Consider the following 19,669-nt stretch of genomic DNA (forward strand, 5'->3'; position numbering starts at 1 on the left):
TTGTACAGGACATCGTCAGAAGCTAGAGGAATCTCCTAAGACAGCGCTGTTCTCAGACCGTCTCGTTGTTGTTATTGTTGTTGTTGTACAGGACATCGTCAGAAGCTAGAGGAATCTCCTAAGACAGCGCTATTCTCAGACCGTCTCGTTGTTGTTATTGTTGTTGTTGTACAGGACATCGTCAGAAGCTAGAGGAATCTCCTAAGACAGCGCTATTCTCAGACCGTCTCGTTGTTGTTATTGTTGTTGTTGTACAGGACATCGTCAGAAGCTAGAGGAATCTCCTAAGACAGCGCTATTCTCAGACCGTCTCGTTGTTGTTATTGTTGTTGTTGTACAGGACATCGTCAGAAGCTAGAGGAATCTCCTAAGACAGCGCTGTTCTCAGACCGTCTCAGTGAGCTGGAGAGGATCAGACAGACAACCATGAGGGTTGCCATGCCGACACAACCCCAACGACAGCCACTCAACGCCGGACACAACTCCTTCAACCACCAGGGACAGACACAGATACCAGGTGAGACCATAACATGAACACCTCTAACGCCAACCCCAGGGACAGACACAGATACCAGGTGAGTCTATAACCTCTAACCCTCACACCCAGATTTTAGGTGAGTACCCAACCCCCCTAACCTTCTCAATAGCAGGTGAGACCATAACATTAACCCCCCCCCTAACCTCAATACCAGGTGAGACCATAACATTAACCCCCCTTACCCTCTAAATACCAGGTGACACCATAACATTAACCCCCTAACCTTCTCAATACCAGGTGAGACCATAACATTAACCCCCCCAACCTCAATACCAGGTGAGACCATAACATTACCCCCCTAACCTTCTCAATACCAGGTGAGACCATAACATCAACCCCCCACAACCTTCTCAATACCAGGTGAGACCATAACATTACCCCCACTAACCTTCTCAATACCAGGTGAGACCATAACATTACCTCCCTAACCTTTTCAATACCAGGTGAGACCATAACATTAACCCCCTAACCTTCTCAATACCAGGTGAGACCATAACATTACCCCCCAACCTTCTCAATACCAGGTGACACCATAACATTAACCCCCCAACCTCAATACCAGGTGAGACCATAACATTACCCCCCCAACCTTCTCAATACCAGGTGAGACCATAACATTACCTCCCTAACCTTCTCAATACCAGGTGAGACCATAACATTACCCCCCCAACCTTCTCAATACCAGGTGAGACCATAACATTACCCCCCAACCTTCGCAATACCAGGTGAGACCATAACATTATCCCCCCAACCTTCTCAATACCAGGTGAGACCATAACATTAACCCCCCTAACCTTCTCAATACCAGGTGAGACCATAACATGACCCTTCCTAACCTTCTCAATACCAGATGAGACCATAACATTACCCCCCTAACCTTCTCAATACCAGGTGAGACCATAACATTACCCCCCTAACCTTCTCAATACCAGATGAGACCATAACATGAACCCCTCTAACCCCAGGGACAGACACAGATACCAGGTGAGAGCATAACCATAACATAACTTTAACACTCACAGCCTTTTATGTTCCAGTTCCTATTCTAGCTCTCTAGTTGTCTGTATAGTATATATTACATCGGCCCTGTCGAGGTGGAACACTGGACAACAGAGAAACAAACAGCTATACAGTACTAGCTAACAAGGCACACTCTTTCTGCTCCTCCTTCCCCCTCCTCCTCCTCCTCTCCAACCATCCCTCTCCTCCTCCCTCCTCCAGACCCTCGCCAGTCTCAGTCATCTCCTTCCTGGTCCTATGAGCAGCCCTACCCGTCCTACCTGAGTCCTATGACCTCCCCGTCTGTCCACTCCACCACGCCCCTCTCCTCCAGCCGAGCCACCGGCCTGCCTAACATCACTGACCTGCCCCGTCGCCTGCCAGGTAACACAAACACACGAACACTGATGCGTACGCACACTAACCCACACACACTCTGACACACACTAGAAATAAACAATAACTAACACCAAGAATCAGATTAAATTACATTTGCACTGTGATTTGTTTCTCTTTAACTGTGCTGCAGCGTTAGATTTCACAATAGCCACTTCTGCCCCAGCTAGCAAATAATGTTGGTTGTGGTTGTCCTATAGTTATTTATCATACAACCTTTCCACAACGTTCTGGGGACGGTGCAGGATAGTTGCTTGGCATTGGAACATTCTAAGCACATTTAAGTAACTTGACAACAAAAAAACATTATTTTCTTTTCATTACTTTAACAACATTTTTCCCAAAAGTTCAAACATGGTTACATTTCATTTTAATTTTGGTAATGTTCTAGCAACGTTCTCCAACTGGTTTGACATTGGGAATGTTCTCAAATAGTTCAGAGAACATTAAGAAACAACATTCTTCTGTGGGAACGTTTTGTCCAAGTTTACTCATGTTTGTATTTAAAGTCAAGTTCTCTAATTGTTCTGAGAACGTTGAGAAAACTTTCCATAAAAACAAGATACATAAAATCATTAACATATACATTCCATTCTTCAACAAAACTCTCTTTATCCTCTATCTTGTTAATAAGTGTGTTCAGGTGTGTTGGCCACGCCCACTAATTGGCCACACCTGATCTTAACAAGTGCTTGTTTCCGTTGAAATGGGTCTGTCTGAATAGACTAAAATGAACAGCTTTGTATGCGTAAAAAAAACATGGCGGCATGCTAGCTCGAGCCTGGTGGCGCAGTGGACTAGTTCCATGGATAGAGAACAGAAGACTATTGGTGTCACAAAAATAAATGGGTTTGCATAATTAATGCCTAAAAAAATGAATTCCCATTGTCGTGTCTTTGGCATCATTAAAAGTGAAGACTGTTATTTTATCAAATCAATTCTCTGTAATTATTATTACGTGTTTAAACTAATCATGTAAATGTGATTAAACTAGGAAGTCGGGGCACCAAGGAAAATATTCAGATTACAAAGTTATAATTTTCATAACATAACTCTTCAGATATTTTAATATCCGATCAATTAGTCTTCTAATTAATGAATTATTCTTTATCTCACGTCAGTCTCATTCCAAACGTCGTAAATTCTTGGTTATCTGCACGAACCCAGCCTTTACTATGAATCATCTATACACCAATTGGCTTAATCATTTATTTACTAACTAACTAACTAACTAACATTATCACAGAAATGCATAAACAAACAAACAGTAGATATGGTTACAAGGAAATGATAGGGGAGGATCCCTAGTGGGCTAAGCCGATATGACGGCTTGGTGGACAAAGGGAAGTGGGTGTGGACTGAGAGAGAGCGGGAAAGACCAGAGGGATCACTACACACATTTGATAATTATATTAATTGAAATGCTAATCCTTTGCACATGAACACTCACTCATTCTGCAATCAATATACATATTTACGCCCATGTGTCGTGATCTTTTCTGTCGGAATCCGGTCCGTCTGTTGGAGAGTCAGTTCATCGCTTTCTGCTTCCCTGAAGATCAAAGTCTTTCGTGGTTAGAATGGATTCTTCAGAGTACCATTCCGAAATGTTCTCATAGAATAAATGTTTTGGTGGTTATTGGTCTTCGCATCCCAGGTTTACATCATTTCTAGCTGCAGACTAGTAATTAGTATCTAAGATTTGCTCTTATCCTGTAGGGATAGATAGTCTCATAGTTTAACTATTTTCCAGTCGTGTAGCCAATGCTCCATGTGGTATGGTTAGGTCTAAACTATTCGCAATAACAGCTCATGCTGTGGGTTTGCTCAGTCTTGGTACTCCAACCTGTGCCACCTCAGCTGACACCGAGGTACGCGTGGTCTGAAGAGGATTTCCTCAGGAGGGGTTTTTTATTCGTAACAGTAGAAAAGGCAGTTCTATGACGCCTGATCATGTCTGTGCTCACGGGGGCTGGGCCAATGACTTAGTTAAACTTTAAAGGGAATACAATTCTCTCACATTAAAGGCTTAACATCACATTACATCATTTCACAAATAGTTTCATCTTTACTCATTCATTTTATACATGAATTAGATGCAAACCCCATAACTGAGAAATGTACACATTCAGAGATATAGTTATGTGTGCTTCCTGTCCTCTCTGAGGTCACCAAATGAAAAACACTCGTCATACCCGTCCCTTAAGTGTCCACGGACTATTCGCACCTTCTCACAAGTGGACATTTTGTTTCAAATTCCCATTTTGGGGATTTAGGAGTCCGCCACGTGAAATCCTTTGTTCTCTCTGTGTCTTTCTTCTGCATGGCCAGGGGGAGAGAGTCTCCACCATGAATGTGGACCTGAGATAACAGAACCTAGGTGTAGGAGAGAGTGGGAAGCCGTGATCTATACCCAGAAAGGGCCACGTCATCTGTGCTTGGAGTTCAAAACAGTTTAAAAAAATCCAAATAACCTCTTAGAGTGTAAACCCTCCCAGGAAACCTTTAAAGGAACCAAAGTAAAACATTCTCAGGACCTCCCTGGAACCAGAGTAAAACATTCTCAGATCCTCCCTGGAACCAGAGTAAAACATTCTCAGAACCTCCCTGGAACCATAGTAAAACATTCTCAGAACCTCCCTGGAACCAGAGTAAAACATTCTTAGAACCTCCCTGGAACCAGAGTAAAACATTCTCAGAACCTCCCTGGAACCAGAGTAAAACATTCTTAGAACCTCCCTGGAACCAGAGTAAAACATTCTCAGAACCTCCCTGGAACCAGAGTAAAACATTCTCAGGACCTCCCTGGAACCAGAGTAAAACATTCTCAGGTCCTCCCTGGAACCAGAGTAAAACATTCTCAGAACCTCCCTGGAACCAGAGTAAAACATTCTCAGATCCTCCCTGCAACCTAAAAATAAACGTTCCCAGAACAGGCACAATTTTCGCTTCTGTTCTCTCAGAACATAAAAAACATTCAGTTTTACCATTCAGGAAACATATGGTTTCTTTCCTACAACCAATTTGAAACCAAAAACATATGTTCCAAACTTCCAAGAAACCAATGTGCTAGCTGGGATGTGTTTGTTACAGTCTGTCGGACACATAGCGTGGGTCTCTGTTAGTTCATTCTCCTGTAGACTTTAGATATATTGGGGCTGAGTGGTGTGGTCTACCTGACTGGTTCCCTAAGCAGCAATTAGCACAGATCTGGGGGATTTTCTCCTTTCTGTGAGACTTTGATCCACTCTGGATAATAACAGGACTGGGATAATGACAGACTGAGGGACAAAGAAACCACTTCATACACCGCCTCCTTCGCAATGAATGCTGGGTATTCAAAATGTCCATGGTTGTCCGAACAGCAGAATCTGTCCCTCTCTCTCCGTCTCACTTCATCCTCTCTCTCTCTCTCTCTCTCTCCACCCGCTACTGGAAATATACACTTTTACTTACTTATAATGAAGTCCATCCGTCTGTCCTTCAGGGTAAAGACATAAGTGACTGAACTGTAAAACTCCCTGTTGGCCCTCAGTTTCACAAGTCTCAATGGAGATGACGGCAAGGGATGAGAGTCGTCCTTCATCAGTCCGGTTTCCACTGTGTCTTTATTAGTTTCAGCGCAGAAAATGACCTCTCTATGGATGCTGTTGTGGCTGGTATAGTGAGGACCAGCTGCAGTAATTTTGTTGCCTCTGGGACCGTCTGTGTCATGCTGGAACAAAAATCTGAGGAGCTGTCCAGGTGATTTGTCTCGTACCATTTGTGAGCTGTACAACCTGACAAGATCAGCCTTAAATCTAATGAAATCAAAGTACTTGGTATATTTTTTGACAGGCTCTCGTTCGATGGTGTCGAACTTTGTGACATTGTTGCACAATGTTTTGCAGTCCACTAAACCAAGGAAATTAAGTTCACCAAAGTGGTCAAACCTGGCTCTCATCAGAACATTAAGATTATCCAGCCCCCTTTCTAATCTGATCAGCTGTGTACTACGAGTTTAGCTTTCTGCCCGATTCGCTCATAGAAACTATCGCCGCCATTCCAGTGCTGTCATTGTGTGGCTGATACGGGTACGGCAGAAACCAGAGGAGGCTGGTGGGAGGAGATATAGGAGGACGGGGTTCATTGTAATGGCTGGAATGGAGTAAATGGAACCGAGTCAAACATGTGGTTTTTATATGTTTAATGTGTTTGATTCCGTTCCCTTAATTACACTACAGCCATTACAATGAGCCCGTCCTCCTATAGCACCTCTCACCAGCCTCCTCTGGCTGAAACACATATCCAGCTCATTGTTTAACTGAAAATTCCACCATGAACAAGCAGCTAATACAGTGTCAGTCTCTGAATGGGTTGCTAACTAAAGTTCCATCATGAGCCATGAACAAGCAGCTTTGTATTTTGTATTTTTCACATGCGCCGAATACAACAGGTGTAGACCTTACAGTGAAATGCTTACTTACAAGCTCTTAACCAACAATGAAGTTAAGAAAAATACCTACAAAAAAATAAGAAATAAAAGTAACAAATAATTAAACAGCAGCAGTAGAATAACAATAGTGAGACTATATACAGGTGGTACCGGTACAGAGTCAATGTGCGGGGGCACTGGTTAGTCAAGGTAATTGAGGTAATATGTATATATGTAGGTAGAGTTAAAGTGACTATGCATAGATTATAAACAAAGAGTATCAGCAGCGTAAAAGAGGGGTCTGGGTAGCCCTTTGATTAGCTGTTCAGGAGTCTGATGGCTTGGGGGTAGAAGCTGTTAAGAAGCCTTTTGGACCTCGACTTGGTGATCCGGTACCGCTTACCATGCGGTAGCAGAGAGAACAGTCTATGACTAGGGTGGCTGGAGTCTTTGACAATTTTTAGGGCCTTCCTCCCACACCGCCTGGTATAGAGGTCCTGGATGGCAGGAAGCTTGGCCCCAGTGATGTACTGGACCGTACGCATTACCCTCTGTAGCTCCTTACGGTCGGAGGCCGAGCAGTTGCCGTACCAGGCAGTGATGCAACCAGTCGGATGCTCTCGATGGTGCAGCTGTAGTTACAACAGCAGGTTATGGTCAACAGGGGCGGCAGGTAGCCTAGGTAGCCTAGTGGTTAGAGCATTGGGCCAATAACCGAAAGGTTGCTGAATCGAATCCCCCGAGCTGACAAGGTAAAAATCTGTCGCTCTGCCCCTGATCAAGGCAGTTAACCCACTGTTCCTAGGCTGTCATTGTAAATAAGAATTTGTTCTTAACTGACTTGCCCTAGTTAAATAAAGGTTAAATAAATAATATAAAACAGCATCCAAGGCCAACAGCAGGGTGTGGTCGACAGCGTCCAAGGCCAACAGCAGGGCGTGGTCGACAGCGTCCAAGGCCAACAGCAGGGCGTGGTCGACAGCGTCCAAGGCCAACAGCAGGGCGTGGTCGACAGTGTCCAAGGCCAACAGCAGGGTGTGGTCGACAGCGTCCAAGGCCAACAGCAGGGCGTGGTCGACAGTGTCCAAGGCCAACAGCAGGGCGTGGTCAACAGTGTCCAAGGCCAACAGCAGGGCGTGGTCGACAGCGTCCAAGGCTGTCAATAAAAAGTGAAACAATGATTTTTCTTGTCCCGAGCATCTAGAATATCACCTACAACCTTACTTACAGCAGTAATTGTACTATGTTTGGCTCTAAAACCCGACTGGAATTGAGATTAAACTGAGTTTTTATAAAGAAAGTCTTTCAACTGTGAGTCCACCAGGTTTTCTAAAACTTATGCCAGTGCAGACAGTTTAGATACGGGACGATAGTTATCCAACTTGGACGGATCTCCACTCTTATGTAAAGGCGTGACATAGGCTGCTTTCCAGACTTTTGGATTGGTATTACTCGCCAAGGAAAGATTTAATATCTGAGTGAGAAGGGCAGCAATGATCTCCGCACCAATTGTTTTTTAATTAAGGGTTTAATTGATCCGGACCAGATGCTTTCTTAATATCAATAGATTTGAGTGCCTTTACAGCTTCTGAAAGCTCAATCTCTGTAAAATGAAATAGATGAACCGTAGCCCGGCACGCAGCGGTTTCATTCACAGCCTCATTCGAGATGTTAGGATGGAGTTCATTATCAGATACATGTCCAGCTTTAACAAAATCCTCTTTAAACATGTCAAGCAGTTTATTATAGTCAGTCACATCCATTGAATTTGAGTTAGTGTTAACATTCATGGATTTAATGGTTTTCAATAATTTCTTTGGGTTATTGAGGTTTGCTTTGGTAAATTCCTAACAGAAGCTAGATTTGCATTTCTGTATTAACATGTTGCACTTCTTTCTCAGTGCCCTGAATAACTGCCATTCAGCCTGGGAATTACTCTTTCTGGCTTTGGTCCATTGTGTATTTCTGGAACCAATCAGATAATTCCCTTTTAAACCAGGAATTGTCTCTACCTCTTACCCGACACTTTTTGAGAGGGGTGAGTTTATCACAGATAGTAAAACACATGGAGTTTATTACAGATAGTAGAACACATGAAGTTTATTACAGATAGTAGAACACATGGAGTTTATTACAGATAGTAAAACACATGGAGTTTATTACAGATAGTAGAAAACATGGAGTTTATTACAGATAGTAGAACACATGGAGTTTATTACAGATAGTAGAACACATGGAGTTTATTACAGATAGTAGAAAACATGGAGTTTATTACAGATAGTAGAACACATGGAGTTTATTACAGATAGTAGAACACATGGAGTTTTATTACAGATAGTACTAATTAGAGACCTAGACAACCAGGTGAGGGAGTTCCTTACTAATTAGTGACCTAGACAACCAGGTGAGGGAGTTCCTTACTAATTAGTGACCGCGTTTGGTGTAGGGGGACAAAATAAATGTATGCACGACAGTACACGATGGCGCACGCGAGCAGCCGGTTTGGGTTCCGTGTTATTCTAGAACAGTCTAATGGATTGAGAACCATCACCTTCTATTCTAGAACAGTCTAATGGATCGAGAACCACCACCTTCTATTCTAGAACAGTCTAACGGATCGAGAACCACCACCTTCTATTCTAGAACAGTCTAACGGATCGAGGACCACCACCTTCTATTCTAGAACAGTCTAACAGATCGAGAACCACCACCTTCTATTCTAGAACAGTCTAACGGATCGAGAACCATCACCTTCTATTCTAGAACAGTCTAACGGATCGAGAACCACCGCCTTCTATTCTAGAACAGTCTAACGGAGCTGGTGGGCGTCAGTCACTAATTCACTAATTAAAATCGTATGTTATGTGACGTTAGCAGCATTCCGGCTTCGCTGTTACTTCTCCATATAAAATCACCCACCCACACACTCCCTTGGTAGACATGGGGACACAGAAGACGCCATGGGATTTATGATTTATGATAAGAGCAGCATGGTGTTTGTGTGTGTCGCTCCTATTCTTCCTTACCTCTCTGGCCCAGCTAGATGCCCACGACAGCCTGTTAGGGGTTAGAGGTGAAGCTGAGATGGAGACAGACAGACAGACAGACAGACAGACAGACAGACAGACAGACAGACAGACAGACAGACAGACAGACAGACAGACAGACAGACAGACAGACAGACAGACAGACAGACAGACAGACAGACAGACAAAAGGAGCAGAGAGATTCTCTTTCTCTCTCTCTCTCCCTCCCACCAGCCTGTGTTAGATGAGGGAGGGAGGGAGGGAGGGAGGGAGGGAGGGAGGGGGAGGGAGGGAGGCAGGAGAGGAGGGAGGGAGGGAGGGAGGGAGGGAGGGAGGGAGGGAGGGAGGGAGGGAGGGAGGGAGGGAGGAGGGAGGGAGGGAGGGAGGGAGGGGAGGGAGGGAGGGAGGGGAGAGGGAGAGGGAGGGAGGGAGGGAGGCAGAGAGGGAGGAGAGGGAGGAGAGGAGCCACATCAGAGCAGCTCCTGCCTCATTAAGGCTCCATGGAAACTGTTCCTGCTCAAATTGGTTCCACATGGGCCCTCCTCAGTCATCCACACTACTACTCTTTATGTTCATCAATACACACACACACACACACACACACACACACACACACACACACACACACACACACACACACACACACACATGCACCATCCACACACACTGCACAGGCTTAAACATACACTGACACACAAACATGCAGACACACACACACACACACACACACACACACACACACAGAGACATCAGCACAGAGACATCAGCACAGAGACATCAGAGACATCAGCACAGAGACATCAGCACAGAGACATCAGCACACAGAGACATCAGCACAGAGACATCAGCATAGAGACATCAACACAGAGACATCAGCACATAGACATCAACACAGAGACATCAGCACAGAGACATCAACACAGAGACATCAACACAGAGACATCAACACAGAGACATCAGCACACAGAGACATCAGCACACAGAGACATCAGCACACAGAGACATCAGCACAGAGACATCAACACAGAGACATCAACACAGAGACATCAGCATAGAGACATCAGCACAGAGACATCAACACAGAGACATCAACACAGAGACATCAACACAGAGACATCAGCACAGAGACATCAACACACAGAGACATCAGAGACATCAACACTGAGACATCAGCACAGAGACATCAACACAGAGACATCAACACAGAGACATCAACACAGAGACATCAGCACACAGAGACATCAGAGACATCAACACAGAGACATCAACACAGAGACATCAGCACAGAGACATCAACACAGAGACATCAACACAGAGACATCAGCACACAGAGACATCAGCACACAGAGACATCAGCACAGAGACATCAGAGACATCAACACAGAGACATCAACACAGAGACATCAGCACATAGAGACATCAGCACAGAGACATCAGCACAGGGACATAAGCACAGAGACATCAACACAGAGACATCAGCACAGAGACATCAACACAGAGACATCAACACAGAGACATCAGCACAGAGACATCAGCACAGAGACATCAACACAGAGACATCAGCACAGAGACATCAGCACAGAGACATCAACACAGAGACATCAACACAGAGACATCAGCACAGAGACATCAGCACAGAGACATCAACACAGAGACATCAGCACAGAGACATCACACACAGAGACATCAGCACACAGAGACATCAGAGACATCAACACAGAGACATCAGCACAGAGACATCAACACAGAGACATCAGCACAGAGACATCAACACAGAGACATCAGCACAGAGACATCAGCACAGAGACATCAGCACAGAGACATCAGCACAGAGACATCAACACAGAGACATCAGCACAGAGACATCAACACAGAGACATCAACACACACTAAAACACACACAACAAAAATATAAACTCAACATTTAAACTGTTGGTCCCATGTTTCATGAGCTGAACCTATGACAGTGTGTTGACCTATGACCCTATGAGCAGAACCTATGACAGTGTGTTGACCTATGACCCTATGACCTGAACCTATGACAGTGTGTTGACCTATGACCCTATGAGCTGAAATAAAAGATCCCAGAAATGTTCCAAAGGAGTGTTTGTCCTTTGCAAAGATAATCCATCCACCTGACAGGTGTGGCATATCAAGAAGCTGCTTAAACAGTATAATCATAACACAGGTGCACCTTGTGCTGTGGACAATAAAAGGCCACTCTAAAATGTGCAGTTTTGTCACACAACACTATGCCACAGATGTCTCTAGTTTTGAGGGAGCGTGCAACTGGCATGCTGACTGCAGCAATGTCCACTAGAGCTGTTGCCAGAGAATTGAATGTTCATTTCTCTACCGTAAGCCGCCTACAATGTCGTTTTAGAGAATTTAGCAGTACGTTTAAACGGCCTCACAACCGCAGACCACATGTGACCACACCAGCCCAGGACCTCCACATCCGGCTCCTTCACCTCTGGGATCGTCTGAGACCAGCCAACCAGACAGCTGATGAAACTGTTTCTGTCTGTTATAAAGCCCTTTTGTGAGAAAAAAACTAATTCTGATTGGCCGGGCCTGGCTCCCCAGTGGGTGGGCCTATGCCCTCCCAGCCCCACCCATGGCTGTGCCCCTGCCCAGTCATGTGAAATCCATAGATTAGGGCCTAATGTACTTAGACTGAACAAAACTATAAACGTAACATGCTACAATTTCAAAGATTTTACTGAGTTACAGTTCATATAAAGAAATTAGTAGATTTAAAATTCATTAGGCCCTAATCTATGGATTTCACATGACTGGGAATACAGATATACATCTGTTGGTCACTGATACTTGATACCATCTATAATAATAAAGATGTAGAGGCATGGATAAAAAAAAACAATCAGTATCTGGTGGGACCACCGTTTGCCACATGCAGCGAGACACATCTCCTTCACATAGAGTTGATCAGGCTGTTGATTGGGCCTGTGGAATGTCGTCCCGCTCCTCTTCAATGGCTGTGTTCACGCTCCCCTTCAATGGCTGTGTTCACGCTCCTCTTCAATGGCTGTGTTCACACTCCTCTTCAATGGCTGTGTTCACGCTCCTCTTCAATGGCTGTGTTCACGCTCCTCTTCAATGGCTGTGTTCCTTCAATGGCTGTGTTCACGCTCCTCTTCAATGGCTGTGTTCACGCTCCTCTTCAATGGCTGTGTTCATGCTCCTCTTCAATGGCTGTGTTCACGCTCCTCTTCAATGGCTGTGTTCACGCTCCTCTTCAATGGCTGTGCCAAGTTGTTGTCTCACAGTTTGAGCAGGAATTCTTCAGTTGTGTAAACCCAAAGTTTGATCAGCTGTCCAGGTCGCTGGTCTCACCCGCAGGTGAAGCAGCCGGATGTAAAGGCCCTGGGATGGCGTGGTTATACACAGTGGTGTAAAGTACTTAAGTAAAAATACTTGAAAGTACTACTTAAGTAGTTTTTTGGGGGGTATCTGTACTTTACTACTTATATTTTTTACAACTTTTACTTCACTACATTCCTAAAGGAGATAATGTATTTTTTACTCAATACATTTTCTCTGACAACCAAAAGTACTCGTTACATTTTGAATGTTTAGCAGGACTGGAAAATGGTCCAATTCACGCACTTATCAACAGAACATCCCTGGTCATCCCTACTGCCTCTGATCTGGAGGACTCACTAAACAGAGAACATCCCAGGTCATCTCTACTGCCTCTGATCTGGTGGACTCACTAAACAGAGAATATCCCTGGTCATCCCTACTGCCTCTGATCTGGTGGACTCACTAAACAGAGAATATCCCAGGTCATCTCTACTGCCTCTGATCTGGAGGACTCACTAAACAGAGGTCATCCCTACTTCCTCTGATCTGGAGGACTCACTAAACAGAGAACATCCCAGGTCATCTCTACTGCCTCTGATCTGGTGGACTCACTAAACAGAGAACATCCCTGGTCATCCCTACTGCCTCTGATCTGGAGGACTCACTAAACAGAGAACATCCCTGGTCATCCCTACTGTCTCTGATCTGGAGGACTCACTAAACAGAGAACATCCCTGGTCATCCCTACTGCCTCTGATCTGGAGGACTCACTAAACAGAGGTCATCCCTGGTCATCCCTACTTCCTCTGATCTGGAGGACTCACTAAACAGAGAACATCCCTGGTCATCCCTACTGCCTCTGATCTGGAGGACTCACTAAACACACATGCTTTGTTTGTAAATAATGTCTGAGTGTTGGAATGTGCCCCTGGTTATATGTAAATAATGTCTGAGAGTTGGAATGTGCCCCTGGTTATCTGTAAATGATGTCTGAGAGTTGGAGTGTTCCCCTGGTTATCCATACATTAAAAAACAAGAAAATGGGGCCATGTGGTTTGCTTTATATAAGGAATTTGAAATGATTCATACTTTTACTTTTGATACTTAAGTATATTTAAAACCAAATACTTTTAGAGTTTTACTCAAATAGTATTTCACTGGGTGACTCACTTTTACTTGAGTAACTTTATATGAAGGTATCTTTAATTTTTCTCAAGTATGAGAATTGGGTACTCCCCCCCCTAGTTACATGTGTTCTGCGGTTGTGAGGCCGGTTGGACTTACTGACGATTATCTAAAACTAATTTGTTTACAAAATTTTTGAGAAATCTTTTGATTTCTTTTGAGAAAGTTTTTTGTGCGTAGGGAACATTTCAGGGATCTTTTATTTCAGCTCATGAAACATGGGACCAACACTTTACCTGTTGTGTTTATATTTATGTTCATAACACACAAACACACACATTACATACTGTACACGTATCTAGTCATTTAACATTTCATTTCTGTTCCTGGTATCACATCCGACCAACTCCGTGAACATGTTCAATAATGTTAATTGACTATTCGATTTTCTACTGTTGAGGTTTGGAGTAATACAGTAAATATAATGTAGTAGTTTGCTGTTGTCTTGGCACCGGTCGTCAGAATAGATTGTAAGATATATTTCTGATCTTTAAGGGACGACATGAATAAAGGAAACATACTGTTAATACTCCAATAATGTGGTTTTCATGAAGGGACGATATCAATGTTTTGATTACGTTTTTTTAAACAGGGTTTTCCCTCTCTCCCTCTCCGTCTCTCTCTCTAGGTTCGTCAGATCTCAGTCCGTTCCCAGGTCAGTTTGAGCGTCAGTTCCCGGGTCTCTCCTCTCTGACAGAGTCTGGTTTCTCCAGTCCCAGAATGCACTACCCCACCACTTTTACCTACACCCCTCCTGTCACCTCCGCCATGTCGCTAGGCTCCGCCCACTACCACACCTACCTGCCCCCTCCCTACCCTGGTTCCACCCAGAGTCAGAGTGGACCCTTCCCGACCAGCAGCGCTCCCTATCTCTACTATGGAGCATCCTCTGGGTCGTACCAGTTCTCCATGGTTCCCGGGGGGGACCGCTCCCCCTCCAGAATGGTTCCTCCCTGCACCAGCGCCTCCACCGGCAGCTCCCTGGTTAACCCTAACCTGCCCAGCCAGGCAGATGGGGGGGTGGAGGGGGATGGGAGCCACAGCAACTCCCCAACCGTTCTCAACCCTGCTGGGGGACGCATGGATGAAGCTGTCTGGAGACCTTACTAAGGAGAAAAGGGGGAGGGAAGGAGGAAGAAGAGGATGGAGAGGAGGATGAAGAGGAGGAGGAGGAGGAGAGGTGGATGAAGAGGAGGGGAGGAGGAGGATGAGGAGAGGAGAAGAAGGCAACGTAAACTATTGTCATGGTTTTAAAGCACAAAACCTTTCAAATGAATTTTTGACATCTGATTAAAAAGCAGCAATTCTCCAGTATCATCCACAATTTACGGGACAACGCTTCAGGCTATTTGTAGCAGACAGCTTGTTTTGTGTAGTATTTGTATTTGTATAAGGCTTTTAGCTGAGTATGTTGTTGTACTAGGACACTACAGCAGGACAATACAGCAGGACTATACAACAGGACAATACAGCAGGACAATACAGCAGGACAATACAGCAGGACAATACAGCAGGACAATACAGCAGGACAATACAACAGGACAATACAGCAGGACAATACAGCAGGACAATACAGCAGGACAATACAGCAGGACTATACAACAGGACAATACAGCAGGACAATACAGCAGGACAATACAGCAGGACTATACAACAGGACAATACAGCAGGACAATACAACAGGACAATACAACAGGACACTACAGCAGGACAATACGACAGGACAATACGACAGGACAATACAACAGGACAATACAACAGGACAATACAGCAGGACTATACAACAGGACTATACAGCAGGACAATACAACAGGACAATACAGCAGGACTATACAACATGACTATAAAACAGGACAATACAACAGGACAATACAACAGGACTATAAAACAGGACAATACAGCAGGACAATACAGCAGAACTATAAAACAGGACAATACAGCAGGACAATACAACAGGACAATACAGCAGGACTATAAAACAGGACAATACAACAGGACTATAAAACAGGACAATACAGCAGGACAATACAACAGGACAATACAGCAGGACTATACAACAGGACTATACAACAGGAGAATACAGCAGGACAATACAGCAGGACTATATAACAGGACAATACAACAGGACAATACAGCAGGACAATACAACAGGACAATACAACAGGACAATACCACGGACAATACGACAGGACAATACAGCAGGACAATACAGCAGGACAATACAACAGGACAATACAGCAGGACAATACAACAGGACAATACAACAGGACAATACCACAGGACAATACAACAGGACAATACCACGGACAATACAACAGGACAATACAACAGGACAATACAGCAGGACAATACAGCAGGACAATACAACTGGACTATACAACAGGACTATATAACAGGACTATATAACAGGATTATATAACAGGACAATACAGCAGGACTATATAACAGGACAATACAACAGGACAATACAGCTGGACAATACAACAGGACAATACAACAGGACAATACAACAGGACAATACAGCTGGACAATACAACAGGACAATAGAACAGGACTATATAACAGGATTATATAACAGGACAATACAGCAGGACTATATAACAGGACAATACAACAGGACAATACAACAGGACAATACAGCTGGACAATACAACAGGACAATACAACAGGACAATACAACAGGACTATATAACAGGACAATACAACAGGACAATACAGCAGGACAATACAGCAGGACAATACAACAGGACAATACAACAGGACAATACAACAGGACAATACAGCATGACAATACAACAGGACAATACAGCAGGACAATACAACAGGACAATACAACAGGACAATACAGCAGGACAATACAACAGGACAATACAGCAGGACAATACAACAGGACAATACAGCAGGACAATACAGCAGGACATTACAGCTGGACAATACAACAGGACAATACAACAGGACTATACAACAGGACTATAAAACAGGACAATACAACAGGACAATACAACAGGACTATAAAACAAGACAATACAACAGGACAATACAGCTGGACAATACAACAGGACAAGCACTGAGTAGCAAAAGAGGACAGGAACACGTACAGTATGTTACCATGTTGAAGATGAGAGTAACAGCTGTGTTGCGATGTGGTGGTGTGAACAAAGTTTGCTTTAAAATGTCTATATGCTCATTTTAAATCAATTAATTTAAATTGTATATTATTGGTGAAAAGATGTGGGTTGAGGAGTTTTAAGTTATGAAGCCATAAATTATGTAATGTATTTTAAACCTTGAGTGGTAGAATTCTGTATTCTGAATATTTTTATGCATCTATATGATTTCGTTAACAGTCTTTTTCATTGGTCGTTTAAGTGAAATTATTTTAAAACAATAGTTTTACCCTAATATTGTTTTTTCTTAAATATGTTTATACATTTAAAATTCCTCTCCAAAGATAAACCAAACAAGCTACTTCCTCTGTAAAACAATAATAATTTAATCTGAACGATGAAATCCCTTGCGCGTAAAAAGCAATGACACACTAGATTACAGATTATAAAAACACCAGAATCTGAATTCATACAGCACGACAATACAGCAACAGCATGTACGATGACAACCTGACAAATCGACTCTGACCCTAGACATGCTTTTACTTTATATGTTTTTACCGTGGAGTATTTTGTCAGGTTGAATCTGTTTGCAATGTCTATACTGTACATGAGCTACTGATCTTCTTGCAGTTTACACAGGTAGACAGGTATCCCAAAGTATCCCTGTTTTATTGTTTTCTTCTACACAGGTAGACAGGTATCCCAAAGTATCCCTGTTTTATTGTTTTCTTCTACACAGGTAGACAGGTATCCCAAAGTATCCCTGTTTTATTGTTTTCTTCTACACAGGTAGACAGGTATCCCAAAGTATCCCTGTTTTATTGTTTTCTTCTACACAGGTAGACAGGTATCCCAAAGTATCCCTGTTTTATTGTTTTCCTCTACACAGGTAGACAGGTATCAAAAAATATCCCTGTTTTAGTGTTTTCTTCTACACAGGTAGACAGGTATCCCAAAGTATCCCTGTTTTATTGTTTTCTTCTACACAGGTAGACAGGTATCCCAAAGTATCCCTGTTTTATTGTTTTCCTCTACACAGGTAGACAGGTATCAAAAAATATCCCTGTTTTAGTGTTTTCTTCTACACAGGTAGACAGGTATCCCAAAGTATCCCTGTTTTATTGTTTTCTTCTACACAGGTAGACAGGTATCCCAAAGTATCCCTGTTTTATTGTTTTCTTCTACACAGGTAGACAGGTATCCCAAAGTATCCCTGTTTTATTGTTTTCTTCTACACAGGTAGACAGGTATCCCAAAGATCAGGGTGGATGTGCCCAGGTCTTTTTTGTGTCCGCAATACAACACACCATCGTACGGTAGCTCATCAAACCTAAATGTAGTTGTTGATGATACTATACCCTATTCATGACTTGATTTACAATGTAGTATCAGCCACGTACACCATCTACATTAACAGTCACATATAGGATTTTAAAAATTCTGGTAACTTTCCCAAAACTCCCCTGGATTTTCCAGGAATACTGTTTGTAAAATGCCTACAATTATGAGGGAATAAACAGGAAATATGGGAATCCTCCAGTCTGAATTTCTGTAAAGCCAGGGGATTTGGGGGAAAGTTTGTGTAATTGTGTAACCCTGTTCACATTCATGTTCACTATATTAAATCATTATATTTCCATTAGATTTACACCAGCCCCGATAACAACCTGTTACTTCCCTGAAACCATCGTCGTTCTGGTCTGATGTGTTACAGATGACTTTCTAAATAATATGTTTTGGTGTCTCAAAAACATTTTTATTTATTTTACTTTTCATTTTATGAATGAATGAATTAATAATCTGATGTTTGACATTTGTAAAAAAAAAAAAAAAAAAAAAAAATTCGGGATGAAAAATCTGTTTTGTCTTTGAGTTTATTTCTTATTTTGCTGTTGTTATTTTCTGTTTTGGGCATCCGACCACAGTATCCAGCATTAATTTCGTCAACAAAAATAGTGACAAAAATATTAGTCAAACACCTGTTTTTCAGTGGCGATAGATGAAACAATAGCTGACTAAATAGACTTACATTTCCAGTAAATTATCAAAAAAATTTCATATTTTATTTGGACGGGCATTTTCGTTTAGTTATAGTTAGATAAAACCTTCCAAATAAAATATTTAATATTGATCATTTATTTGAAATATTGATCATATGTTTGCCTGTCTGGTAAAAAAAAAAAAACTGTATGGCATGTCACTCTTTTTGGCAGCATCAGATATATGGTCTAAATCAAATCAAATTGTATTGGTCACATACACATATTTAGCAGATGTTATTACGGGTGTAGAGAAATACTTGTGTTCCTAGCTCCAACAGTAATATCTAACTAAATGCTTGTGTTCCCAGCTCCAACAGTTCAGTAGTATCTAACTAAATGCTTGTGTTCCCAGCTCCAACAGTGCAGTAATATCTAACTAAATGCTTGTGTTTCTAGATCCAACAGTGCAGTAGTATCTAACTAAATGCTTGTGTTCCCAGCTCCAACAGTGCAGTAATATCTAACTAAATGCTTGTGTTCCCAGCTCCAACAGTGCAGTAGTATCTAACTAATTGCTTGGGTTCCCAGCTCCAACAGTGCAGTAGTATCTAACTAAATGCATGTGTTCCCAGCTCCAAAAGTGCAGTAATATCTAACTAAATACGTGTGTTCCCAGCTCCAACAGTGCAGTA

At 42.9% G+C, this 19,669-nt stretch overlaps 1 protein-coding gene across 1 annotated transcript in view; it reads left to right on the forward strand.

Moving 5' to 3' along the window:
* LOC100286411 (runt-related transcription factor 2) overlaps positions 1–15,391 on the forward strand; it is a 143,754-nt gene extending 128,363 nt beyond the window's left edge. The window contains exons 5-7 of the mRNA XM_045695491.1: positions 341–517; positions 1,760–1,921; positions 14,514–15,391. Of these exons, the coding sequence (XP_045551447.1) occupies positions 341–517; positions 1,760–1,921; positions 14,514–14,995 (821 nt within the window). The 3' untranslated portion in view covers positions 14,996–15,391. The remainder of the gene's footprint in view (positions 1–340; positions 518–1,759; positions 1,922–14,513) is intronic.
* Positions 15,392–19,669: the final 4,278 nt, after the last annotated feature.

The sequence above is a fragment of the Salmo salar genome, chromosome ssa15 (genome assembly GCF_905237065.1).
Source record: "Salmo salar chromosome ssa15, Ssal_v3.1, whole genome shotgun sequence".
Lineage (NCBI taxonomy): Eukaryota > Metazoa > Chordata > Actinopteri > Salmoniformes > Salmonidae > Salmo > Salmo salar.